We start from the raw sequence: 19,764 nt of genomic DNA, 5'->3' as shown, positions 1-19,764 counted from the left end.
GGACACAATGCTTCAGAGCTTTTACTCTTAAATGCATATTACTTACCGAAAAAAAAAACCCAGCAAATGCCAAAGCCCAGTCTTTTATTTGAAACGGGAAGAGTTTAGACCAACGAGTACGTTACAATTAACAAGAACCCAGAAGTTGTGTTTTTAAGGGACATGGTTTGACTTGATACTTGAGAAATTTGAAGTTCAATAAAAGCAGCCAACAGTTTGATACATTCTACGTCTGTCTTCCTGATGCACATATGTTCATTAACGATAGGGAAAAAGGGGGTAGGGGGTGGTGAAGGATTGGGACGTAATTTCTGGATTCTTTTAATTTTCCTGTAAATACCTTCCACACCCTAATTTACTAATTTTGCTTGCAAAATCCCCCTTTTGACACTTATTATGTTGGGGTAGAATCCCGATTGAGGAAAATTGAAGTATTTTCACTTTGAATATTTAAAACAATCATACATCTAAAATTAAGCTATAATTATATTGTTTCCATCTCATAGAAAACACATATACGTTAAGTTTGTCTACTTTTTAAATTAGGTACATATTGCGAGACAGTTTTAAAATGACCTTGGTGGAAAATTCATACAAGGGATTTTTTGATACTAATATTTTCTTGAAGCACGATATGCGTATTTCGAAAATTCCTTTCTCATTAGGGGTGATCGAATCCATACAAGAGTTAAACAATGTTAAAAAAGAAAAATCTGAATGATAAGAATATTGGCTTATTTTTAGACGAATTACTAAATTATAAATATGTAAATAAACTCATCATAGATTCCAGGACTAAATTTTATATATACGCCAGGTGCGCGTTTCGTCTACAAAAGACTCATCAGTGACGCTCGAATCCAAAAAAGTTGAAAAAAGCCAAATAAAGTGAAACTGATCATTTTTACAAATGTTGTACAGCAATTTTTGAAAAGGTTCAAACCACATTCTAAGAATACCTAGAACACGTAGAATGTATAAACACTTGAATACACAAGAAGCTAAATAACCAAAGGTGGTATTCAGAGGATAGCTAAATCCAATAAAACTAAAATAAAAGTGGGATCCAATGTTTCTTAATATTTTTTATATACTCCGCAACACAGAAAATCAGAAAGGAACGTTATAAATGATGCATGTTGGCACTGCCACACTGATTACTAAACTGATGATGCAGTCAATTATGAGTGTTATTCACTCAGTGCTTTTAAAGTTCGACCGGAGCGCTGTTCTGGATTGATATTCTGCAGGAACTCTAATAAAATCCAAACGTTTGAGGGTCATGGATTAAAATATTCATAGAAACTCTAGGTGATATAAAACAAAACGTCGACTTAATTTATTTTTGTTTAGTACCTTTCTTTCCTCACTTATTTCTATCAAAGATACCAAACTCCAAGGAAACTACAAAACGAAAAGTCCTGTATTAAATGACAAAATCAAAAGCTCAACCACATCAAACAAAGGAAAACTTCGTACTGTTAGTTCCTTATGTAGAACATGTTGGATCAAACCTGGTTTTATAGCAAGCAAAACTTTTAACTTGTACAACAGTTGGAGTGAATTCCATCAAATTGAAAACAATGTGTGCCCAACAAGTTTTATTTTTTCTTATATATAATTTTATAAACGGTGCTTTTTAGGTAAATTTATCATAAATGACGCTAGCACTGTAACTTACTACTTCGGCGAACTGTATCCACCAACTACACACACATACAAATTTACTATTACATGTAGATAGCATCTATACATTTTGTGTGTTCAAAACATCTTTCACCAGGAGAAATATCCGGAATATGTACGTATATAATTTCATAATATTCTAATTCTAGTTCATTTAAAAACTTACTGATTTTGACCAGAAACAAATAAACACGAAACAATTGGTCCTACCTCCATCGTATAACGGAATTTGTACTACTTTGAAAAAAGAAAATGTTCATTTATAAGCTCAATTACACGACAATTATTTCCAGGTTTAGTGACAAAATTTTAAACTTTGCCGAAAAAAATGACCGACCTATAAAAATCCTATTTTGAAGTAATTTTTATCATCAGTTCGAAATGGTAAGTTTCCATTTCTGCATGTTCTTGTAGTTTTTGTTATTCGAGAAATAACTTGATAACTTTTGATTACAATTATTGCAAATTATGGAGTTAGCTCCCCTTCATCGTTTGTTTCAAATTATTTTGATCTTGAAATACCAGAACAGGAAACGGAGACGAATATTATATTCGTGCACCATTATATGTTCTGAACTTATATCAATTTAAACTTGGAAGGGTTCTTGTTTGTCACGTTTTCACCACTGCCTGATTGATAGCATGACTAGCACTTAAGTTGTGTCGCCTTTTATAAAAGGTTTCATTATTAAACCATTGGCGATAAAGCATTGTACATCTGGGAGCCTTGTTACCACTCCCCCGAATTGCACAATGTACATTGTATTTAAGTGTTAACTAGATTTATTTGATATCTTAAAACTAGTTGACAGACATGTTTTTGTTTACATTATCACACCGTTAGTAAGTTTTGATTTTGTCCGTGTAACAATTTTAACCAGTTAAACAAAATATACACATTTGAAACTACAGTCACATCATATTTGACATTAAGAACGGCCTACATGGTGTTATTATCATAGATACAATGCAAAACAATGTTTTTTACACATTTTAAAAACAATATACAAACTATTCAGATTAATAAAGTAGTCCTTCATCAAAGCAAAACTATTTGTGGAATGACATGTTAATATAAACAACATACATATATCTTAGTTATTCTAAGTAGGGCTGCCAGATTAGGTAAATATGTTTTACATGGTAAATTGTCTGCTGCTTAATATTGAGAATTTACGAATGAAACTTACAATAGAAAAAGAGCTCTTTCAGAAAAGCTCAAGTCCAAACATGTTGTACAGGAGTGGTGCATAAACACGTTGACAAATTTGTAGCTATTCATAAATTTTAAGCATCCGAAACGGGTTTGTTTACTCACCTGGAACAAGAACGCTCAAACCTAAATATTTAGCCAAGGATGATAGTTGAAGGCCTATATATTAAAACCGAATAAAAGTAGAAACGAAGCACTTGTTTTCATTCATTGCTTTAGCAATTTTAGACTTTTTAAAATTTAGTCAGAATGCTCATAACTTATCATGAACAGTATGTATAAGATAAGGAATGATATAAAACATATATAAAATAATGCATTGAAAAAATTGATTGATTGGTTATTTGTCTTTAATACCCATGCTTCATTACTCGCAACTTCAAAGTGGCCAGTTTATTGTTTGGAAAAACTGAAATGCCCGTAAAGAACCCTCAATTTTCGATAGAAAAATGTAACTTCCTCCCCATAAATGACATTTAAAAAAATGACAGTATTTATACTGAAATTATTATAAGTAAAATCTACAAGTTATTCAGAGTGCTAACATAGCATGGAAGAATACGACATTTATAATGACATGTTTTTTCTAAAGCTTTTTTTTTGGGCATTAACCGTCAGCTATACGGCAACTTTTCTTTTATTTATTTCCACACAATCTCTTTGATTGTATCAAGTATTGTTTGATAACTTTAATTATAGTGTTGAGGTGGCTTTTTCATTGATGTTATCCTGAAATTTCATTTAATTCATAATAAACATGTAAAACACACAACTTTAAAAAGAATTCTTATTGATGGTTTATCATAAAAAAATAAAAAACTAATAATATGGCATTGTTACCTTTTACCAACTACTAACTATCAGCTATCAGCTATGATTCATAGATAATTTACATAATTTACATAAAAAAATACTAAAACATTACAGGATCTTTACACAGCTCTATAAAAATTAAAATCACAAAAAAAAAAAAAAAAAAAAATCGTCTGTTTTTGTTGCATTAAGTATTCCTTCGTTCTTTCTCTTATAGTTGATGTGTTTCCCTCGGTTCCAGTTTGTAACCCGGATTTTTTTTTCGCTTAATCGATTTATGACCTTAGAACAACTGTATATTACTGTTGCCTTTATTCACATTAGTTATTGTATGAAGACGACTATCAATATCATTTGCATATTATGTCTTGGTCGACCATTTGTATCTGAAATAATCTTATGCACAGAAAATACATGTTTCATACCATATCATAGAAATTTCTTGAACATTCCTGTTTATATAAAACTTGAAGAATGCTATATGCATCCTTGTGATATTGTGTAAAGGTATGCAATTAAATGAAGGAATTTAGATACAGCAGATATCTAAGCCGAGCATATTTTCGTAAAACAGTGAGAAAATTACCTGAAAAAAATTGTAATATATAGATTACCTTTTAGGTGATTTGAAATAGTTAGTTTTTCGGTAGAAAATGATATTTACTTTGAAATTCATAATTATCAGTAAAAATAGAAATTATATGAACATGATGAAGCGATAGTTTGCATTGTGATGAATTAAAAAATTGGTAAAACTGACATCGTAGATTTTAAAAGTCAATCTATTTCAAGAAATACAAAATGGTTAAACATTTTTGAACTTCGAAAACGATGAAAAGAATGATTGATAAAGAAAGCATTAAAAAAAAACGTAAAAAAAATAAATAAGAGATAGGATAGATTATTCACAGCCTATGGCCTTTTTAAATGTTGATTTTGAATGCCCTTCTGAATGTATGAAGTAAAAGTGTTCATTCATGCAGATAAATAATACAGTTTTGGTTCATCTGGATCGAATTTTACCTATTGTCTAGCATAGTCCTTAACTCTATCCATCGTAACAAGGTTTTCTTTATCCATTCGATTGGTTGTGGAATGTGATATTTTGGGCCTTCGGTTGAAAAATCTTTAAGTTGTTTTTGTTTTGGTTTATAAACTCTCCATATCACTTAAGCTATGGATTTTCACATTCATGGCCTTGACTAGACATTTATTATCGGAATGCGTATCTCGCGCCAATGAATGTGTTCTGTAAAGGTTATAACTGTTAATTATTCCACGGTCTGTATTTAATAAACTTTCACTATCAAAACGGTACAATTGTGGCTCTTCTGCATTTTTCTCAAAGGAATTTCCATTAAATTGACATACAATCTGTTTGCGGTGCAAAAGGGTCTTTATCAATACTATGCATCAGAGTTATTACTCGCATAGTGATATTTACCATATGTGGATTCTAAATAAACCCTAAAGAATCTATGGATAATTTAAAATCAGGCTCTTTCTCTGGAATTAGTTCTTTCAAAATATTTAGTTTTTCAATCCTGTCTATCCATCATTCCCAATGTGAAATTGAAAAATCGTTTACATAAAATAATCTGCAATGCTTTTCAATATAAAAACGGAGGCATGCGCTATTAATGTATTGCTTTGGAATACCAAGCTGCATATTTGGTTTATAATTAACAAACACGTAACACCTGCTACACAAGGGGATTTGTTAAAAGTGACACACAGATTAAACATGCTACACAGAGGAAAAAAATGCCCAGTATGTTGGAGTTTCTTTGTCAAATAATTTTTGTTGAAATTGGAGACAGACTTTGTTTTAACCAATTGTCGGCATTCATTTGTAGGTCTTTTCAACGAACTCTCTCCTTGTCAACCTATTCTTAATTTCATATGAGTCGGAGTTTCTTCAGGCACCTGTCAAAAACAAGTATAGCAAAGAAACCAGATAATTTGTTTTCATATTCAGATATATTAACTTGGATATAACGATGATATTCATTTGATGTACTCTGTACTTAAACATCCTGTCATTGTGTTATTGTTCTATTGTACTTTCCTTGTCTTTCATTTTTGCTCATGTTCTTTGTCTATTTGGTGTTTTGTTGATCTTTGAAACATACGACGTCGCTCTGTACTTATACATCCCATTATTGTGTTATTGTGCTATGGAATATTTTTGTATTCTTGTTTTTTGATTTTTGCTAATTAGCCTAGTATAATGTGCTTTGTCTTTATGACTTTTGTTCTTCTTTGTGACATATTTGTTTGTTTTATATTGATTTTAAAAGATGATACCACAATATTGACTGCTGTACCCCTATTATTTACATTTGTAATTATAATGTGTGTTTGTTTTGTTCATACATCGGTGTCAATATAATGGAATGCGATGCGACTATTATACAGGTTAGAGGTTTAACTTGGGATTAAAATAGGTTTAATCCACCATCTACTACTTAAGAAAATGCCTTTACCAAGTCTGGAGTGAGACAGTTGGTATCCATTCGTTTAATGTGTCTGAGCTTTTGATATTGTCATTTGATTAGGGACTTTCCATTTTGTATTTCTTTGTGACACATTTGTTTGTTTTATAGTGATTAAGATGAAAACACAATGTTGTCTGTTGTACCCCTATTTTAAAATTTTTTACCTGTTTTGTCTGTTTGTTTTGTTCACACATTGTTGTCAATATAATGGAATTTGATGCGACTGGCATACAATTAGGGGTTTAGCTACCTATAAAACCAGTTTTAATCCATCATTTACTACTTAAGAAAATACCTGTGCCAAGTCTATATGACAGTTGGTATCCATTCGATTAACAAGTTTGAGATCTGATTTTGCCATTATTAGGGACTTTCCATTTTGTACTTCTTTGTGACATATATGTTTGTTTTATTGTGATTAAGTTGAAATAACAAAAGTATATGTTTCGCTATCAAATAACTTATTCATGTACTATTTACATGGTCAAACACTTTGTATTTAACTTTTGAAAACCCATTCAAATATGTACTGACAAAGACCAATTCTTATTGAAATTAACATGAAACATAAATGCAAATAAAGAGTACTGTAATGCTACAAGAGGTTTTGATGAAATACACAACTTCATCTATGACGTCTGTTTTGATCATTTTCAAGAAACAAATACAAAACGTTTATCGGACAAATACACTTTTGAACTAAGGGACAATAAGATGATAAACATTACAGATATATCCTTAGGCAAATATAATAATTCAAATTAGTTTGTCTAATTCATTGTTTATTTTCAGCGATTTACTAATTGTTTTGAAAGAAATTCTTTAATAATGACAATGTTCCCTTTTTTTGACAGATTGCTCTGACGTACTTTTATATGTAGAGTTACTACATTTTTTTGTCAATGCTCCATGGTGTCTGGTATAACATCTGTTTTATTCATCCAAATCCATTTTCCCTTACCAAATGGCATATACAGAGCAATATCTGCAACAATTAACCCACAACCAATAAGCGTTATCACAGCACCATACTTTGCTAAAGTATATCCAATTTGCATTTCCTCTTTTTCAGCAAAGTAATCTCAAGTCGCAACTAGTGATATATCACCAGGTATTCCTTTTACATATACTCAAACTCAAACTTAAATAACCTACAAAGAATGATAATATCATTAGTACAGAATTCGTGTTAGTAATTATCTCTAAGTATATGGAAACAACGTAATACCATTCTTGGGAATAAGATAAATACATGTTTGTTGTTATATTCTGATTGTTCTGTTTTTTATAGACGCATATCATACATATCCTACTAGAAATAGGTTTAATGAATAAAAGAAATTAAGACCACCCCTCAAAAAGAATGAACAGAAAAGAAACTGCATTTTATTTACAGAAGAATACGGATGGATATCATGATCTCATGAATCATTTAAGAACATAAAAATCAATGTAAAAGAGGGACAAAAGTAACAAAAGGAACATACAAACTCATAAGTTGAAAATAAACTGACATGTTTTTGATATGTATCAGGAAAGTCGTTCGATCTCATGAATCAAGATTTTGATATGTATCAGGATAGTCGTTCGATCTTTAAGTATCGACTGTGTCTTTTCCCCTGTTTTGATATTTTGAATAAGTGCGAATTTGTATGGCTGGCGAACGACAACGTCTTTGTCTATTTATCCATTAAAGCTCCATCAGCATTATACTGTTGTTTTTAAATAGATTTTCAATGCGATTCGTTTACTGTAAATAGATTGAGCATCTTGATGCAATCTAACTTCATTTGCCACTAGTCTATATATGATATTGACATTTTGGTAATAAGCTGGATATTTTTGACTACGTATAGACGTTAACCACCATCAATTTTCAATATTACTTCGTTTCATTTCTTAAACAGATAAACGGATAAAATGGCAACTTCACATGCTAAAAACAATTACATTGATAACTTAAGGTGGTATGGGAGTCTAAATTAAAAATGATAGAATGTTCATACTTTGCCAAAACGTAGTATCTCTTGAAATATGTTCAAAAATATCATAAAAATTATAGGTCACCGCGCATTTTCTAAAGCTGCAGGTCGTGACAAAATGACACATTTTGTATGGATTATACAGGAAAATGCACCATTATGTGATTAGAAGCTAAACTAAATGATAGAATTGTAAAATAAAATACGAGAAGAAAGATTTTCTAAAATGCTTTGAGAATGTCAAAAGAAAAGATAGGGTCAACGTGCGTTTTTTTCCGACTAAAATACAAAATAGCAAAATTCCATGTAGATTCCTTTAGAAAATGCACTATTTCAGAGTTGCCTCCCCTTAAAATGCCAGTTTAAAAATATTAAAATTCACGAAGAACTAATCAACACTTGTATACATATTAATAATTATAAGTTATTATCTTCTAAATTTGTTCTTTTAAATGCAAATTCATATTAGTTATCTGTATTCCTGTATAAAATTTTGCTAACTTGATAGAAAATCTGGACCTTAGATCCTCTGTTGTTTACAATCCAAGATGGCGAAAGACTTCCATACCACCTTAAATAAACAAACATTCACAGCAAAAGTGTAAACTTAAATTGTTTGTGTATCTGTTTCAAAACCTTTCATCGAATTATGAAGAATAAGGATTTTTTGCAGTTTAAAAACAATAGCATAAACTAAAATGTTTCACGTTGATATGAACCTCCAGTAATTCCTGTTCCTAAAGCACACAGTTTTGTAATAACAGTGAATAACTTCTGTTTGGTAAAAGAATGAGTGATCATCGATACCATCAGAAGGAATAATGCGCCCGACACTAGCCCGACTGCCTGATGTAGTTAAATTCGAATCAGAGATTTCCAGCTATCTATATTAAAATAAGAACTACTATCTGTATCACTGTAACCTATTTCGATCATGGTAAGTCGTTCATAATTTTTTACTGAAACGAAATTGCTGAAATATAATGTTGTATGTGGATTTCACTTTATATTGCTATTTTCTTCTGAAATTTATAATTGAAAGGTAATAGCTCAAAAAAATATTTGCCCTTATTGCAGAAATATAGATTCCTACACTGCAACAAGTTTATTACGATATTTCTCCACTCGAGACAGTTAAATTTTAATATTTAAAGCGCGAGGCTTGCCGAGCTTTTTAAATAATTAAAATTTAACTGTCGAGAGTGGAGAAATATCGTAATACACGAGTTATAGTGTCGGAATCTGTTTCTCCGATGACTTTTATCATTCTTTTTCAAAGATTTTCAGAAACTTTGGTTCTCTATATGCGACGTCATCAGGCATGGTCGTCTTTTTTCATGACGTCACAATAGGAAAATTCAGAAAAAACAAAACATTTTGACATCGTAATCAAATTTCGACTAATCATTTGCCGAGAACAGATTTTTCACTAGTGAGGGGAAAAAAATGCTCACACCAATCAGGAAATGTGAAAATAGCACAAAATTAGAGAAAAAACGTATAAGGATTCCTCGCATTTCAACTAACAAGTTTCAACCTTCACTAGAAATGAAGTGTAGTTGGAAATTATACATTATTCGAAAAAAAAAAGAGAGAACATTTCAGGTTCCTGTTGAATATATGAGTAACTGTAAGATAGAATGTTCATAATATACAATTTTTTGCTACATTGGCAAACAATCAACTATTAGCTCATTTGCAATTTAACTAACATATTGTGTCATCGTTACACGGCTTATGTATACGAAACAAAACCTACCACCCACACTGAAAAAAACCCCAAAGCAGAACCAAAAAAGTAACTCATTTCTCAAATAAAAACCAAATTTGAATGTGAAAAAATGATATATCCATGTTTTAATATTTGAACATATAGACATGTACATATACTAATTATTCAATATTTATATAATTAGTAGCGGTCGTGATTGTCACATTTAAAGCCTTGTTGATTGGACAATAAAAGGTAAATAAATTGCATTCGAATCATGTCGACAGAATAAAGATTTAAATTATTTTTTTAGTTCTAGCATTATAAAATTGTTCATCACAGAAATTCAAATCATTTTACTGCCATAATGTTTTTCATTGTAGACTGTTATAAAGGAGTTACTTTATGCCTGAAGCGGTTAGAATTATACCGTTCATGACAAAATTGCAGTTTAATATTAAGGTGATGTTGTAAGGGTATTTCACAAAGTACAAACTGACATCAAATTTCTTAGCACATAAGATAAAAAGTACAACAAAACTATCGAACTCTTAAGAAACGAAAAGTCTTTTATCAAACGTAAAAATCAAGCATACACATCATACGAATTGAAAACAACTTTTATATTCCTGACTATTAACACACACATAACAAGTATCACTGGTATATGGACTTTTATTTGAATTATCATAGGACTGGGGTGGAATGACTGCAGAAGTGTAATGGTCATAGTCAAAACCAATACATCACCATATCGTCGAAAATTCATCTCATATCAGTTTACAAAGAAACTAATTTATTTAATGGTTTATGTATCTTTATCGTTTTATTTCTCAATCGCAGTAAGGAAGTACCTTCATAAATAAAGTCTGTCAAATTTTTATATGGATTTTACATCAACGTCTGTTTCAGACGATTTTTGTTTACAGTATCAGGTTTTCTTTAAGTTGTCTTTCCTTTCTGTGGGAATAACTGGTACGAATAACATGTGCGATGATGTGTAGACTTCTGAAGACAATGGTTATTATAGAAAATGCGTGCTATTCGATAAAAGCAAGGGAGGACAAAGTTTGAGGGGTAAATGATAAAAAACAGTTTGTAAGTAAGAATAGACAGTTAGTACCTGACAATAACCTATCAGTATAACTGAAAACAGAAGCAAGATAAATCGATAACAAATTCCGTAACATACAGACAGTAAAAATAATTTGAGAAAAGGAAGATAAAATTTGAGAAAAGGAAGATATAACAAACCTTAAGATAAAAGGAAAATAGATGAAATCAGATGATCTGGAAGAGTAAGAAGTTTCCCTTATATCACCTGCCGTGTTAATCATGATAAGGGAAAATTAGGTTTTTAAATTCTTTAATGTAATTTTATGAATGCAAAAAATAAAACAAGATTAACTATACCAAGAATTTAAGATGCATGCAAAACAAGGCATGACCAAATTGTTACGCGAGTATATAAAATAGGGAAAATATTTGCTTGCAACTAATTCTAAAGCATGACACATATTAACAGAGAGATATTGTGCAAACACCTCGTCCATTGGCTAGTAGTCTACAGTTTTTTTTTTAAACTAAACTCACATTATGTATTCTGTCTAAATGAAATGAATTTACAATCATGATGAGTACTGCCAAATATAAGCTATCGCATGAGTGGTTGTTCTTTGATCCTGCATATATCGCAATATAAACACTTGAATTTAATGTGTTGAAATAATATGTTTCTATTCCAAAGACAGGCTGAGTGTACTCATTACATTTAACTCCAGGATTCAATGACACTGCCAACATAACTATAGACGAAGAGAGCAACGCAATACAAATAAGTGGAAGAACTTTAAGAACTTTGATCACAACTGTTCTCAATAACTCTCCCATTGTTCCTTCGTGTATACTAGCTAAATTTGAACGACACGATATGAGTAAATTTCTTGTTTTATAAAGGACAAGAAGTCATGTGATAACAAAATGCAAATTGTCGTACAGTGTATGTTCTGCGTTTCTTCAGTAGATGTTGACATAGAGAAAACTTATATCTTATTATTAAGACCAAAACAATAAAACATATGTATTAAATAAAATTTGGAACCAAATATTGTTTGATTACATTGATAATATGCAGAACAAAGTATTTTTTAACAGACAAGTCAAGTTCACCTATTTAACAAGGCTTATGAATATTGATTTTATTACCAAATACAATATATATTTTTAATATTCATGGATAGTGTATAACTACAACAAATAAAAATATTTACTATAGAAACGGGGAGTAACACAATACACATTACAGGAAGAACTTTGAGAATTTTGTTCACGACTGCTCTCAATAACTTTCCCATTTTTCCTTCGTGAAAATGTGACCGACACGATATGAGTAGATTTCTTGTTTTATAAAGGTAAAGAAGTCATGTGATATAAAAAAAAATGCAAATTGTTCTATGTTCTGGTATTCTTCAATATATGTTGACATAAAGACAACTTTGTACATGGTGTCTTATTGTTTAGACCAACACAGTATTAGGTTAGATTAAGAAAACAAGATAGTTTGAATTACATTGTTTAGATGTTCAGTTGCAAACTATTTTCACTTAACAAGTAAATTCATCTATTAAGCAAGGCTTAAGGATATTAATTTTTACCCAATATAATTGAAACTGTATGGTTAATGTTAAATGGTTATTCTTACATCGAAATAAAAAAAAAAACTATGTTTGTATTGAAAATAACAAGTCTCGAATTTCGTGCCTCCGGCGTACTTTTCTGGATTTACTTTCATCAGGAACGTTTTATGCTCAACATTCGATACTTTGAATAACAAAAGTGGTCAGGGAGACTAATCTTTAAAAAGATTATGTTGATAATACTGGATTTGATTTCTGTACTGAGGAAAAATAAAAATAACACGCTTAGATTTGTATTCAACAAAAGAAGTTGACTTAAGTATAACAGGTCCTTAATGACAAAGATAATCATTAGTGATATATTGTTTATGATACGTATGCATATCGTATATTATTTTCTTTATTTTACGTTCTTGATTAAACATTGAAGGATTAAATTTGAAAAAAGTTAAATAAATCCTCAAAACATGATATTTAAAAATAAGTTCTTCTTTTATTAAATGTATTATTAAGTTTCTATTGTGGAATCATAGATATTATGTTTACCTATGTGTCGTTTGAAGAATAGTCTCATTATCATTGTTATTGCATTTTTAATACTTTTGTTTTATTTGTTGCCCGGTATTTTTAAATATCATTCAGAGATAATCAAACGTAATGAAATGTTTATCCTGACCATCTTTTCTACCCATCATGTCGTCTGTTTCATAAGAAATAGATTTGTGGTTCAATGATCTTGCAAAGATTAAAAATAAGGATACAGTTACATGCAGGATTTTAAACAAATAATCTAATAATAGTATATAGGAGAAGCTTCCTATACCATTGTATACCAAGCACGATAAATTGAAAGTAATATATTGGTTATTAACCACTTCTTAATTACAAATTACTATTACTTCAATCCTGACCATTTTCTAAGAATATGAACTACATAAGAAGACTGCCTACCGGGTTTGTACTAATATGAGCAATACGACTGGTGCCACTTGTGAAACGATATATGCCTACTCTCTTATGTTATATAAAAAAATTCCGTTGATAATCTTTTTTATATATATGAAAATATCTAGCTACTAGTATTTACATGCAATTTATATGATACCACACTATAAATAACTCCTTTGCGTATTATCTATTTTTGAAGAAAAGGTTTGTAAGCAGACGTATGTAAAAAGTAAAATCACAAAAGTACTGAACTCCGGGAAAAATTAAAAAAAGATAGGTCCCTTATCAAATGGCAAAATCAAATGCTCAAACACACCAAACGAATAGATATCAACTGTCATATTTCTGACCTTGATGCAAACATTGTCTTATGTAGAAAATGATGGATTAAGCCTGGTTTTAAAGCGTTCTAAACCGCTCAGTTGTATGACAGTCGCATCAAATTCTATCAAATTGACAACAATGTGTGAACAAAACAAACATATATAATAGGTAAAAATATTCAAAATAGAGGTACAGCAGTCAATATTGTGTTATGATATATAACCTTTTTTCAAGGATAATTGACAAATATCTAACAAATGCTATAAAGTATTTAATTTATTATGTCCATTATTATTTGTTATTAATTTCCTTGTTTCTGTTGTTCTGTAAAGTTGACGCCATTTTATGATAAAATTATCTATGTGTCTGGTATAACAGTTGACTTCTTTTGCCAAATCCACTTTCCTTCTCCGAATGGAATATAAAGACAAATATAACCCAAAATAAACGCACAACCTAAAATCGTAGTAACAGCGCTGTACTTTGCCAAGTTATATCCAACTTGCATCTCCTCCTTTTCTGGAAAGTAATAGCGATTGGCCAGATCATAAAGTGATCTTGCTTTTTCTGATATAGCTTCCGGGATTCCTCGTCTGTATTCACCGATTGCTTTATAAGAATAGTAAACTGTAAAAGATCGAAAGAATCATTTTTATACCTTTATGGGGTTAGTTAGATACATTATGCAGGCATTATGATAATTGGAGAACACAAATCAAAGCAATACAATAGGTTGATGCTAAAATGGAGTTACATGATTTAGAACATTGAGACAAAAAATCTGAAAATATAGCAAGTCATTCATGACATCTTTAATTACATGCAAGCAATAACCAATTTGTTTCAAATTTTGATTCACTTCGGGAAGTACGTTACTCTTGCTTTTATAACCTTTTGTTAAACGTTTGGAATACTCTAGTTTTATTCATGTAGTGCCAATAAAGATAAATGTAGTGACCGCTAACCCATTCATTTCATTTTACAATGTAGTTTAAAAAGCTATTTTTAAATTCTTATAAAGGTCTTGTTATTTCTTCATATTTTGTTAATGAAAAAAGTGCCTTTGTCAGATGAATAAAAAGCATAATTTTAATGCACAATTTTCAAATGATTATATCCCACAAATACGACCACGGACATTTTTTTTCCTTCAAAGACTTTCCTTCAAATTTTGCATCACATCCATCATACTTTCCATGAGGGAGTTAATTTAGCCCAATCGTTGCATTAACCAGTGTAGTGATCATGGTTGGCAATATTGCTTAGGTGACATGACATTTAATATCATTTGATCAGTCGAATGCATAATAGATATTATTTGTCTATCAACTGTTTAAGCGCCATGTATTTCGAAAGAATTTAAATTATTTGTTCATTTGGAAACTTTATTCTTATTATAGTTTCAAATAAAATTACTTTAAATATTTATGACTAACCTGCAATTGTTCCAGTCCCTAAAGCAGTAATATTTGTGACAATCTTGAACAGTTTCAGCTTTATAACCTCATTGGTGATAACAGATACCATTAACAGAAATAATGTTGCAGAGACTAGTCCAATTGCTTCATGCAATGCCGATCGAATAGGTAATTTCCAACTTTCTAAAAAGAAAAAAAAAAAAAACAACAGTTTTCGGTATATTATTGGAATCCATATTATTTTTCGTCTACAGATAAAACAATGAATAAGCTGTATTGTACATTCCCAATTTTAACTCAAATCAATATATCTTTCCTTAATAATTACATGTACAAAAATAATTATTATATACACATCTTTATCCCATCGGCCGAGTTCATAGAACGGTTGTCTTGTCTTTAAGATTAAGTACACGATGAAAAGATGTGATGCCTGTTTTGCGCTCAGTTTTGTAAAAAGATGTCTATTATGGAAGTAGGAAGTAACATTTAGTAATTTTAGATGGAGCGGTTTTTTTTCGTATCTAGTCGTCTGTTTTCCAATATAATATTATCTATTTATCTAACGTGGAAATGGTGTTGCGGTGTTCCGTGTGAGTGTCTATAAAGAAATATGTTTGTATTGTTGAAAAACAAATTATATATAAAAGATTTTTTTTTTTATCTTTCTCGTAATTGACGATGTATAATATAGGTCTTTTCTATACTGATGATGATATGTTCGACTGACATCTTTTATATGTTTATAGAGTAAAGTGACCGATATCTCAGGATGACATGAACTATAATAGCAAGGAGGCTTATAGTATTTATGGGCATACATTACAGTTTGGTCCCACTGGGATTTTCTGACAAAGATTTGCAAACAAGCTTATTTCCACTTAGTCGATTCAAATATATGGTCAGCAATACATATTGATTTGTTACTTTTATAGATGAATGGGGTCGACATTTTTAGGCTAATGATAAAATTTAGTGGGAAAAATGCATCTTTTGCCGATGTGTCACAGTTTGGCGTCGCAAAAATAAAATTTTACGTTAGCAACGCCATTATCTCCACCTTTTATCATCACTTAATAGGATCATTTATTTATTTTTTCTACATATGAAAATGCCTGTACCAAGTCAGGAACATGACAGTTGTTGTCCATTTGTTGATTTTTTGATATGTATAAGGGTTTTGTTTTTGTTCATGTTATTCAAGATAAAGAATAACGCTCTTTTAAAGTAAATTAATTGTCTGTATTTGGTTTTTAGTGGATGGTTCATGGATCGAGACCATACGATACCTAGTCACATATAAATTAACTCATCATAGATACCAGAAATAAAATTTGATATTTAAAATATACAAAAGACTCATCAGTGACGCCCGAATTAAAAATGTTATAAAAGGCTAAATAAAGTACGAAGTTGAAGAGCATTGAGGACTAATAATTCCTAAAATTTTTGCCCAAAACAGCTAAGGTAATCTATTCCTGAGGTATAAAAGCCTTAGTTTTTTCAAAGTTTTGTTAAAAGTTAATTTATAATTATGACCATATCAATGATAACTCAAGTCAAAACAGAAGTGCTGACTACTGGACTGGTGATACCCCCAGGGAAATAAATCTCCACAAGCAGTGGCATCGACCCAGTGGTTGCAAATAAACTCATCATAGATACCAGGAATAACATTTGATATTTACGCCAGACGAGCGTTTCGTCTACAAAAGCAAATCAGTGACGTCTATATTATAAATAATCTATTATAAATAGTCCTTCCAAAATCAGGATCATCGTCCATCATTGTATAATATTGTATGAACCTCGTCTGTGAATGTCTTATGTTGCATTTTGTTTCCGTCATAAAAATGAAAATTCGGGATCGATAATTAATATTATCTTTTATTATCCGCAGAATATGAAATGTTGTATACACACCTGATTGTGGATTTTTAGTTGGGTTTTGTCTATTTTTGATCTCATAATGTATTCAAATATAGATATTAACGTACGAAACTGTAACTACTTACTAATCATCAACCCTTCATTCATCATTATAGACGAAAATCGTTTTATTTTTGAGAAATTAGATTATTGAAGAAAACAATGTGTTTAGTCGAGACATGTTGCGTTAAAATCCTTAGATTATGAATATTCATTGAAATTGAGAGTTATTTTACAGTATAATTTCATCATAGGATGTTGCTTAATAAACAAAAATGATTTGAAACTTGTTAAAGGTACGATGTTTGAAAATGAAAGGTGTCTCGATAAATACTTACACTTCTTAATAATGAGGAGCTGATAGCAGGTAAGACAAATATGGATGGATATTTGTTGATCGTCCGTATAAATATTTTCAAATGGAGATCAACAGAGCATATAGACAAATCACATTAGCACAAAAAGGACAATACTACAAAAATCACAATGACGGGAAGTACAGAGCCACATTAAATTCCTTTCACTTAACAGTATAGGTGATATCCATATAGAAAGTACAAGAATACTATAACACGTTTTTCAAATGATAAACTATTGATATACCCAGAATCTATACTTCAGCTTGAAGACAATCGTGTATTATTAAAGAGGTTTATGCGGAATATTTTTTCAAAAAGGTCTTGGGTACCTTTCGAAGAATTTTATTTTCAGAAAATGAACGAGAACTTCTAAAAAGTAAAATCACAAAAATACTGAACTCATAGGAAAATCAAATCGGAAAGTCCTTAATAACATTGCAAACTCAAATGACAAAACACACCAAAAACGAGTAAAACATGAATTTTCCTTAGCAGTGTTCCCGTTCATTGCTCCTGCACAGGCATTAGCATCAACACACGACCATAAACTATTAAAATAATATCCAAATATTAACTCTGTACAGTATGAAATGGCTCGAATTTTATATATCAATTAACATTTAATCAGTAAAAAATAACCATACCGTCATGAAGGGGTTTGAGTAAATCTATATATTTTCCTGTGCAAGGATGGTGTGGGTCCTTTAGCCCCGCAAATTTAGCTACATCAAGACTTGACCATAAGGTATTAAAATAATATCCGAATATTCCAGATCCGTAATAGAGTTCCTGGTTATATTCACTCCACTTAACTCCAGGATCCAATGATACCACCAACATTACTACCGACATAGAGAGTAACGCAATACAAATTACTGGAATAATTTCTAGGATTTTTTTGACTAATGTTTTCCATAACTCAACCATTATTCCTAGATGTTTATGACCTGATATGTGCTGGAACCTATCTGAGTAGATTTTGGTTTTATATATGTGCCATCAGCATATGCTAAAATGGCATTGGTCCTGTGTTAATCTATTGTATCATATTAATAATACCTCAATTCAATAACTTTAAAAGGCCGCAGAATATTTATATTTTCTTTATTCCTTATAATACTTTATATTTGATATTGCATGTCTACGAAAACATCCACATTATTTGAATAAAGCATTCATTCGTTCACTTATCTTTCACAACACGACAATATCTTTTAAAACGTTAATTCGATGCATTTGAAAAAAAGAATCGATCTGGACACTGGACAAAAGAGACATGATGATTTGTCTTGTTATCTTTTGACTTATTTCAAAAACATGATATCATCTTTCATTTAATATTAAAAAAAAAATCATTCGTTCAAATTTCTTGAAGAACACTCAATATCATTTACAAGATATGTTATATTTCTATTTTTTTAAAGAACGAAAAATGGTCATAGGCCTTCGAAACTATCCTTTCAGAAAATCAAAAGATATTATTTTATCTTTTAAAAAGTAAACTTACAAAAATTCAGAACTCTAAGTAAGATTCAAAACTAAAAGCCCGTTATTAATTGAAAATAAAAATTTCAAACACACGTATGGAAGACAATTGTCATATTACTGTCTTGGTGCATCTATTTCCTTATGAAGAACGTTGTGGATTAAACCTGGTTTAATAGCTAAATAAATCTACTTTTTTTTCTGACAGTTGCATATAATTTCATTATGTTGACAACAATATGACAGCTAACAAACTGATTTAATAGGTAAACATGTCACACATTGGAATACAACAGTCAATATTGTGTTACAATTTTATCACTATAAAAACATTTAAAAAAAAACACAACAAGAATACATTTTTTAAAATGTGCTATATGCAATTCAAAATTAAATTACCAAAGCTGACAGTTTACCCTTCTATGCAAAGAGATGAAAAAGATAGTGGTAGTTACATGCAATTCTTATTTCGTGTAATACGAAAGCTTTTACACCAGAAGTGTATACACGATTAGACTATTCACCACTATATGTGACTTTTTTGCTTATTGTATCTGTTTGTTTTGTTCACGCATCATTATCAATTTTATAGAATTTGATTCGACTGTCGTACAAGTGTGAGGTTTAGCGCTATAAAACCAGGTTCAATCCTCCATTTTCTACATTTGAAAATGACAGTACCAAGACAGGAATATGACAGTTGTTGTCCATTCGTTTGATATATTGTCATTTGATTTTGGCATTTGATTAAGGACTTTCCGA

General features: G+C 30.5%; 1 protein-coding gene across 1 annotated transcript; it reads right to left on the bottom strand.

Moving 5' to 3' along the window:
* Positions 1 to 14,100: 14,100 nt before the first annotated feature.
* Positions 14,101 to 18,470, bottom strand: LOC143055636 (uncharacterized). The gene is made up of 3 exons (XM_076228804.1): positions 18,162 to 18,470; positions 15,248 to 15,412; positions 14,101 to 14,438 (listed from the first exon to the last, which is right to left on the bottom strand). Exons 1-3 carry the CDS (start codon positions 18,442 to 18,444, stop codon positions 14,170 to 14,172), a joined length of 717 nt encoding a protein of 238 aa, XP_076084919.1. The 5' UTR covers positions 18,445 to 18,470; the 3' UTR covers positions 14,101 to 14,169.
* Positions 18,471 to 19,764: the final 1,294 nt, after the last annotated feature.

The sequence above is a fragment of the Mytilus galloprovincialis genome, chromosome 12 (assembly GCF_965363235.1).
Source record: "Mytilus galloprovincialis chromosome 12, xbMytGall1.hap1.1, whole genome shotgun sequence".
In the NCBI taxonomy this organism is placed as follows: domain Eukaryota; kingdom Metazoa; phylum Mollusca; class Bivalvia; order Mytilida; family Mytilidae; genus Mytilus; species Mytilus galloprovincialis.
This window is presented reverse-complemented; position numbering and strand designations above follow the sequence as displayed.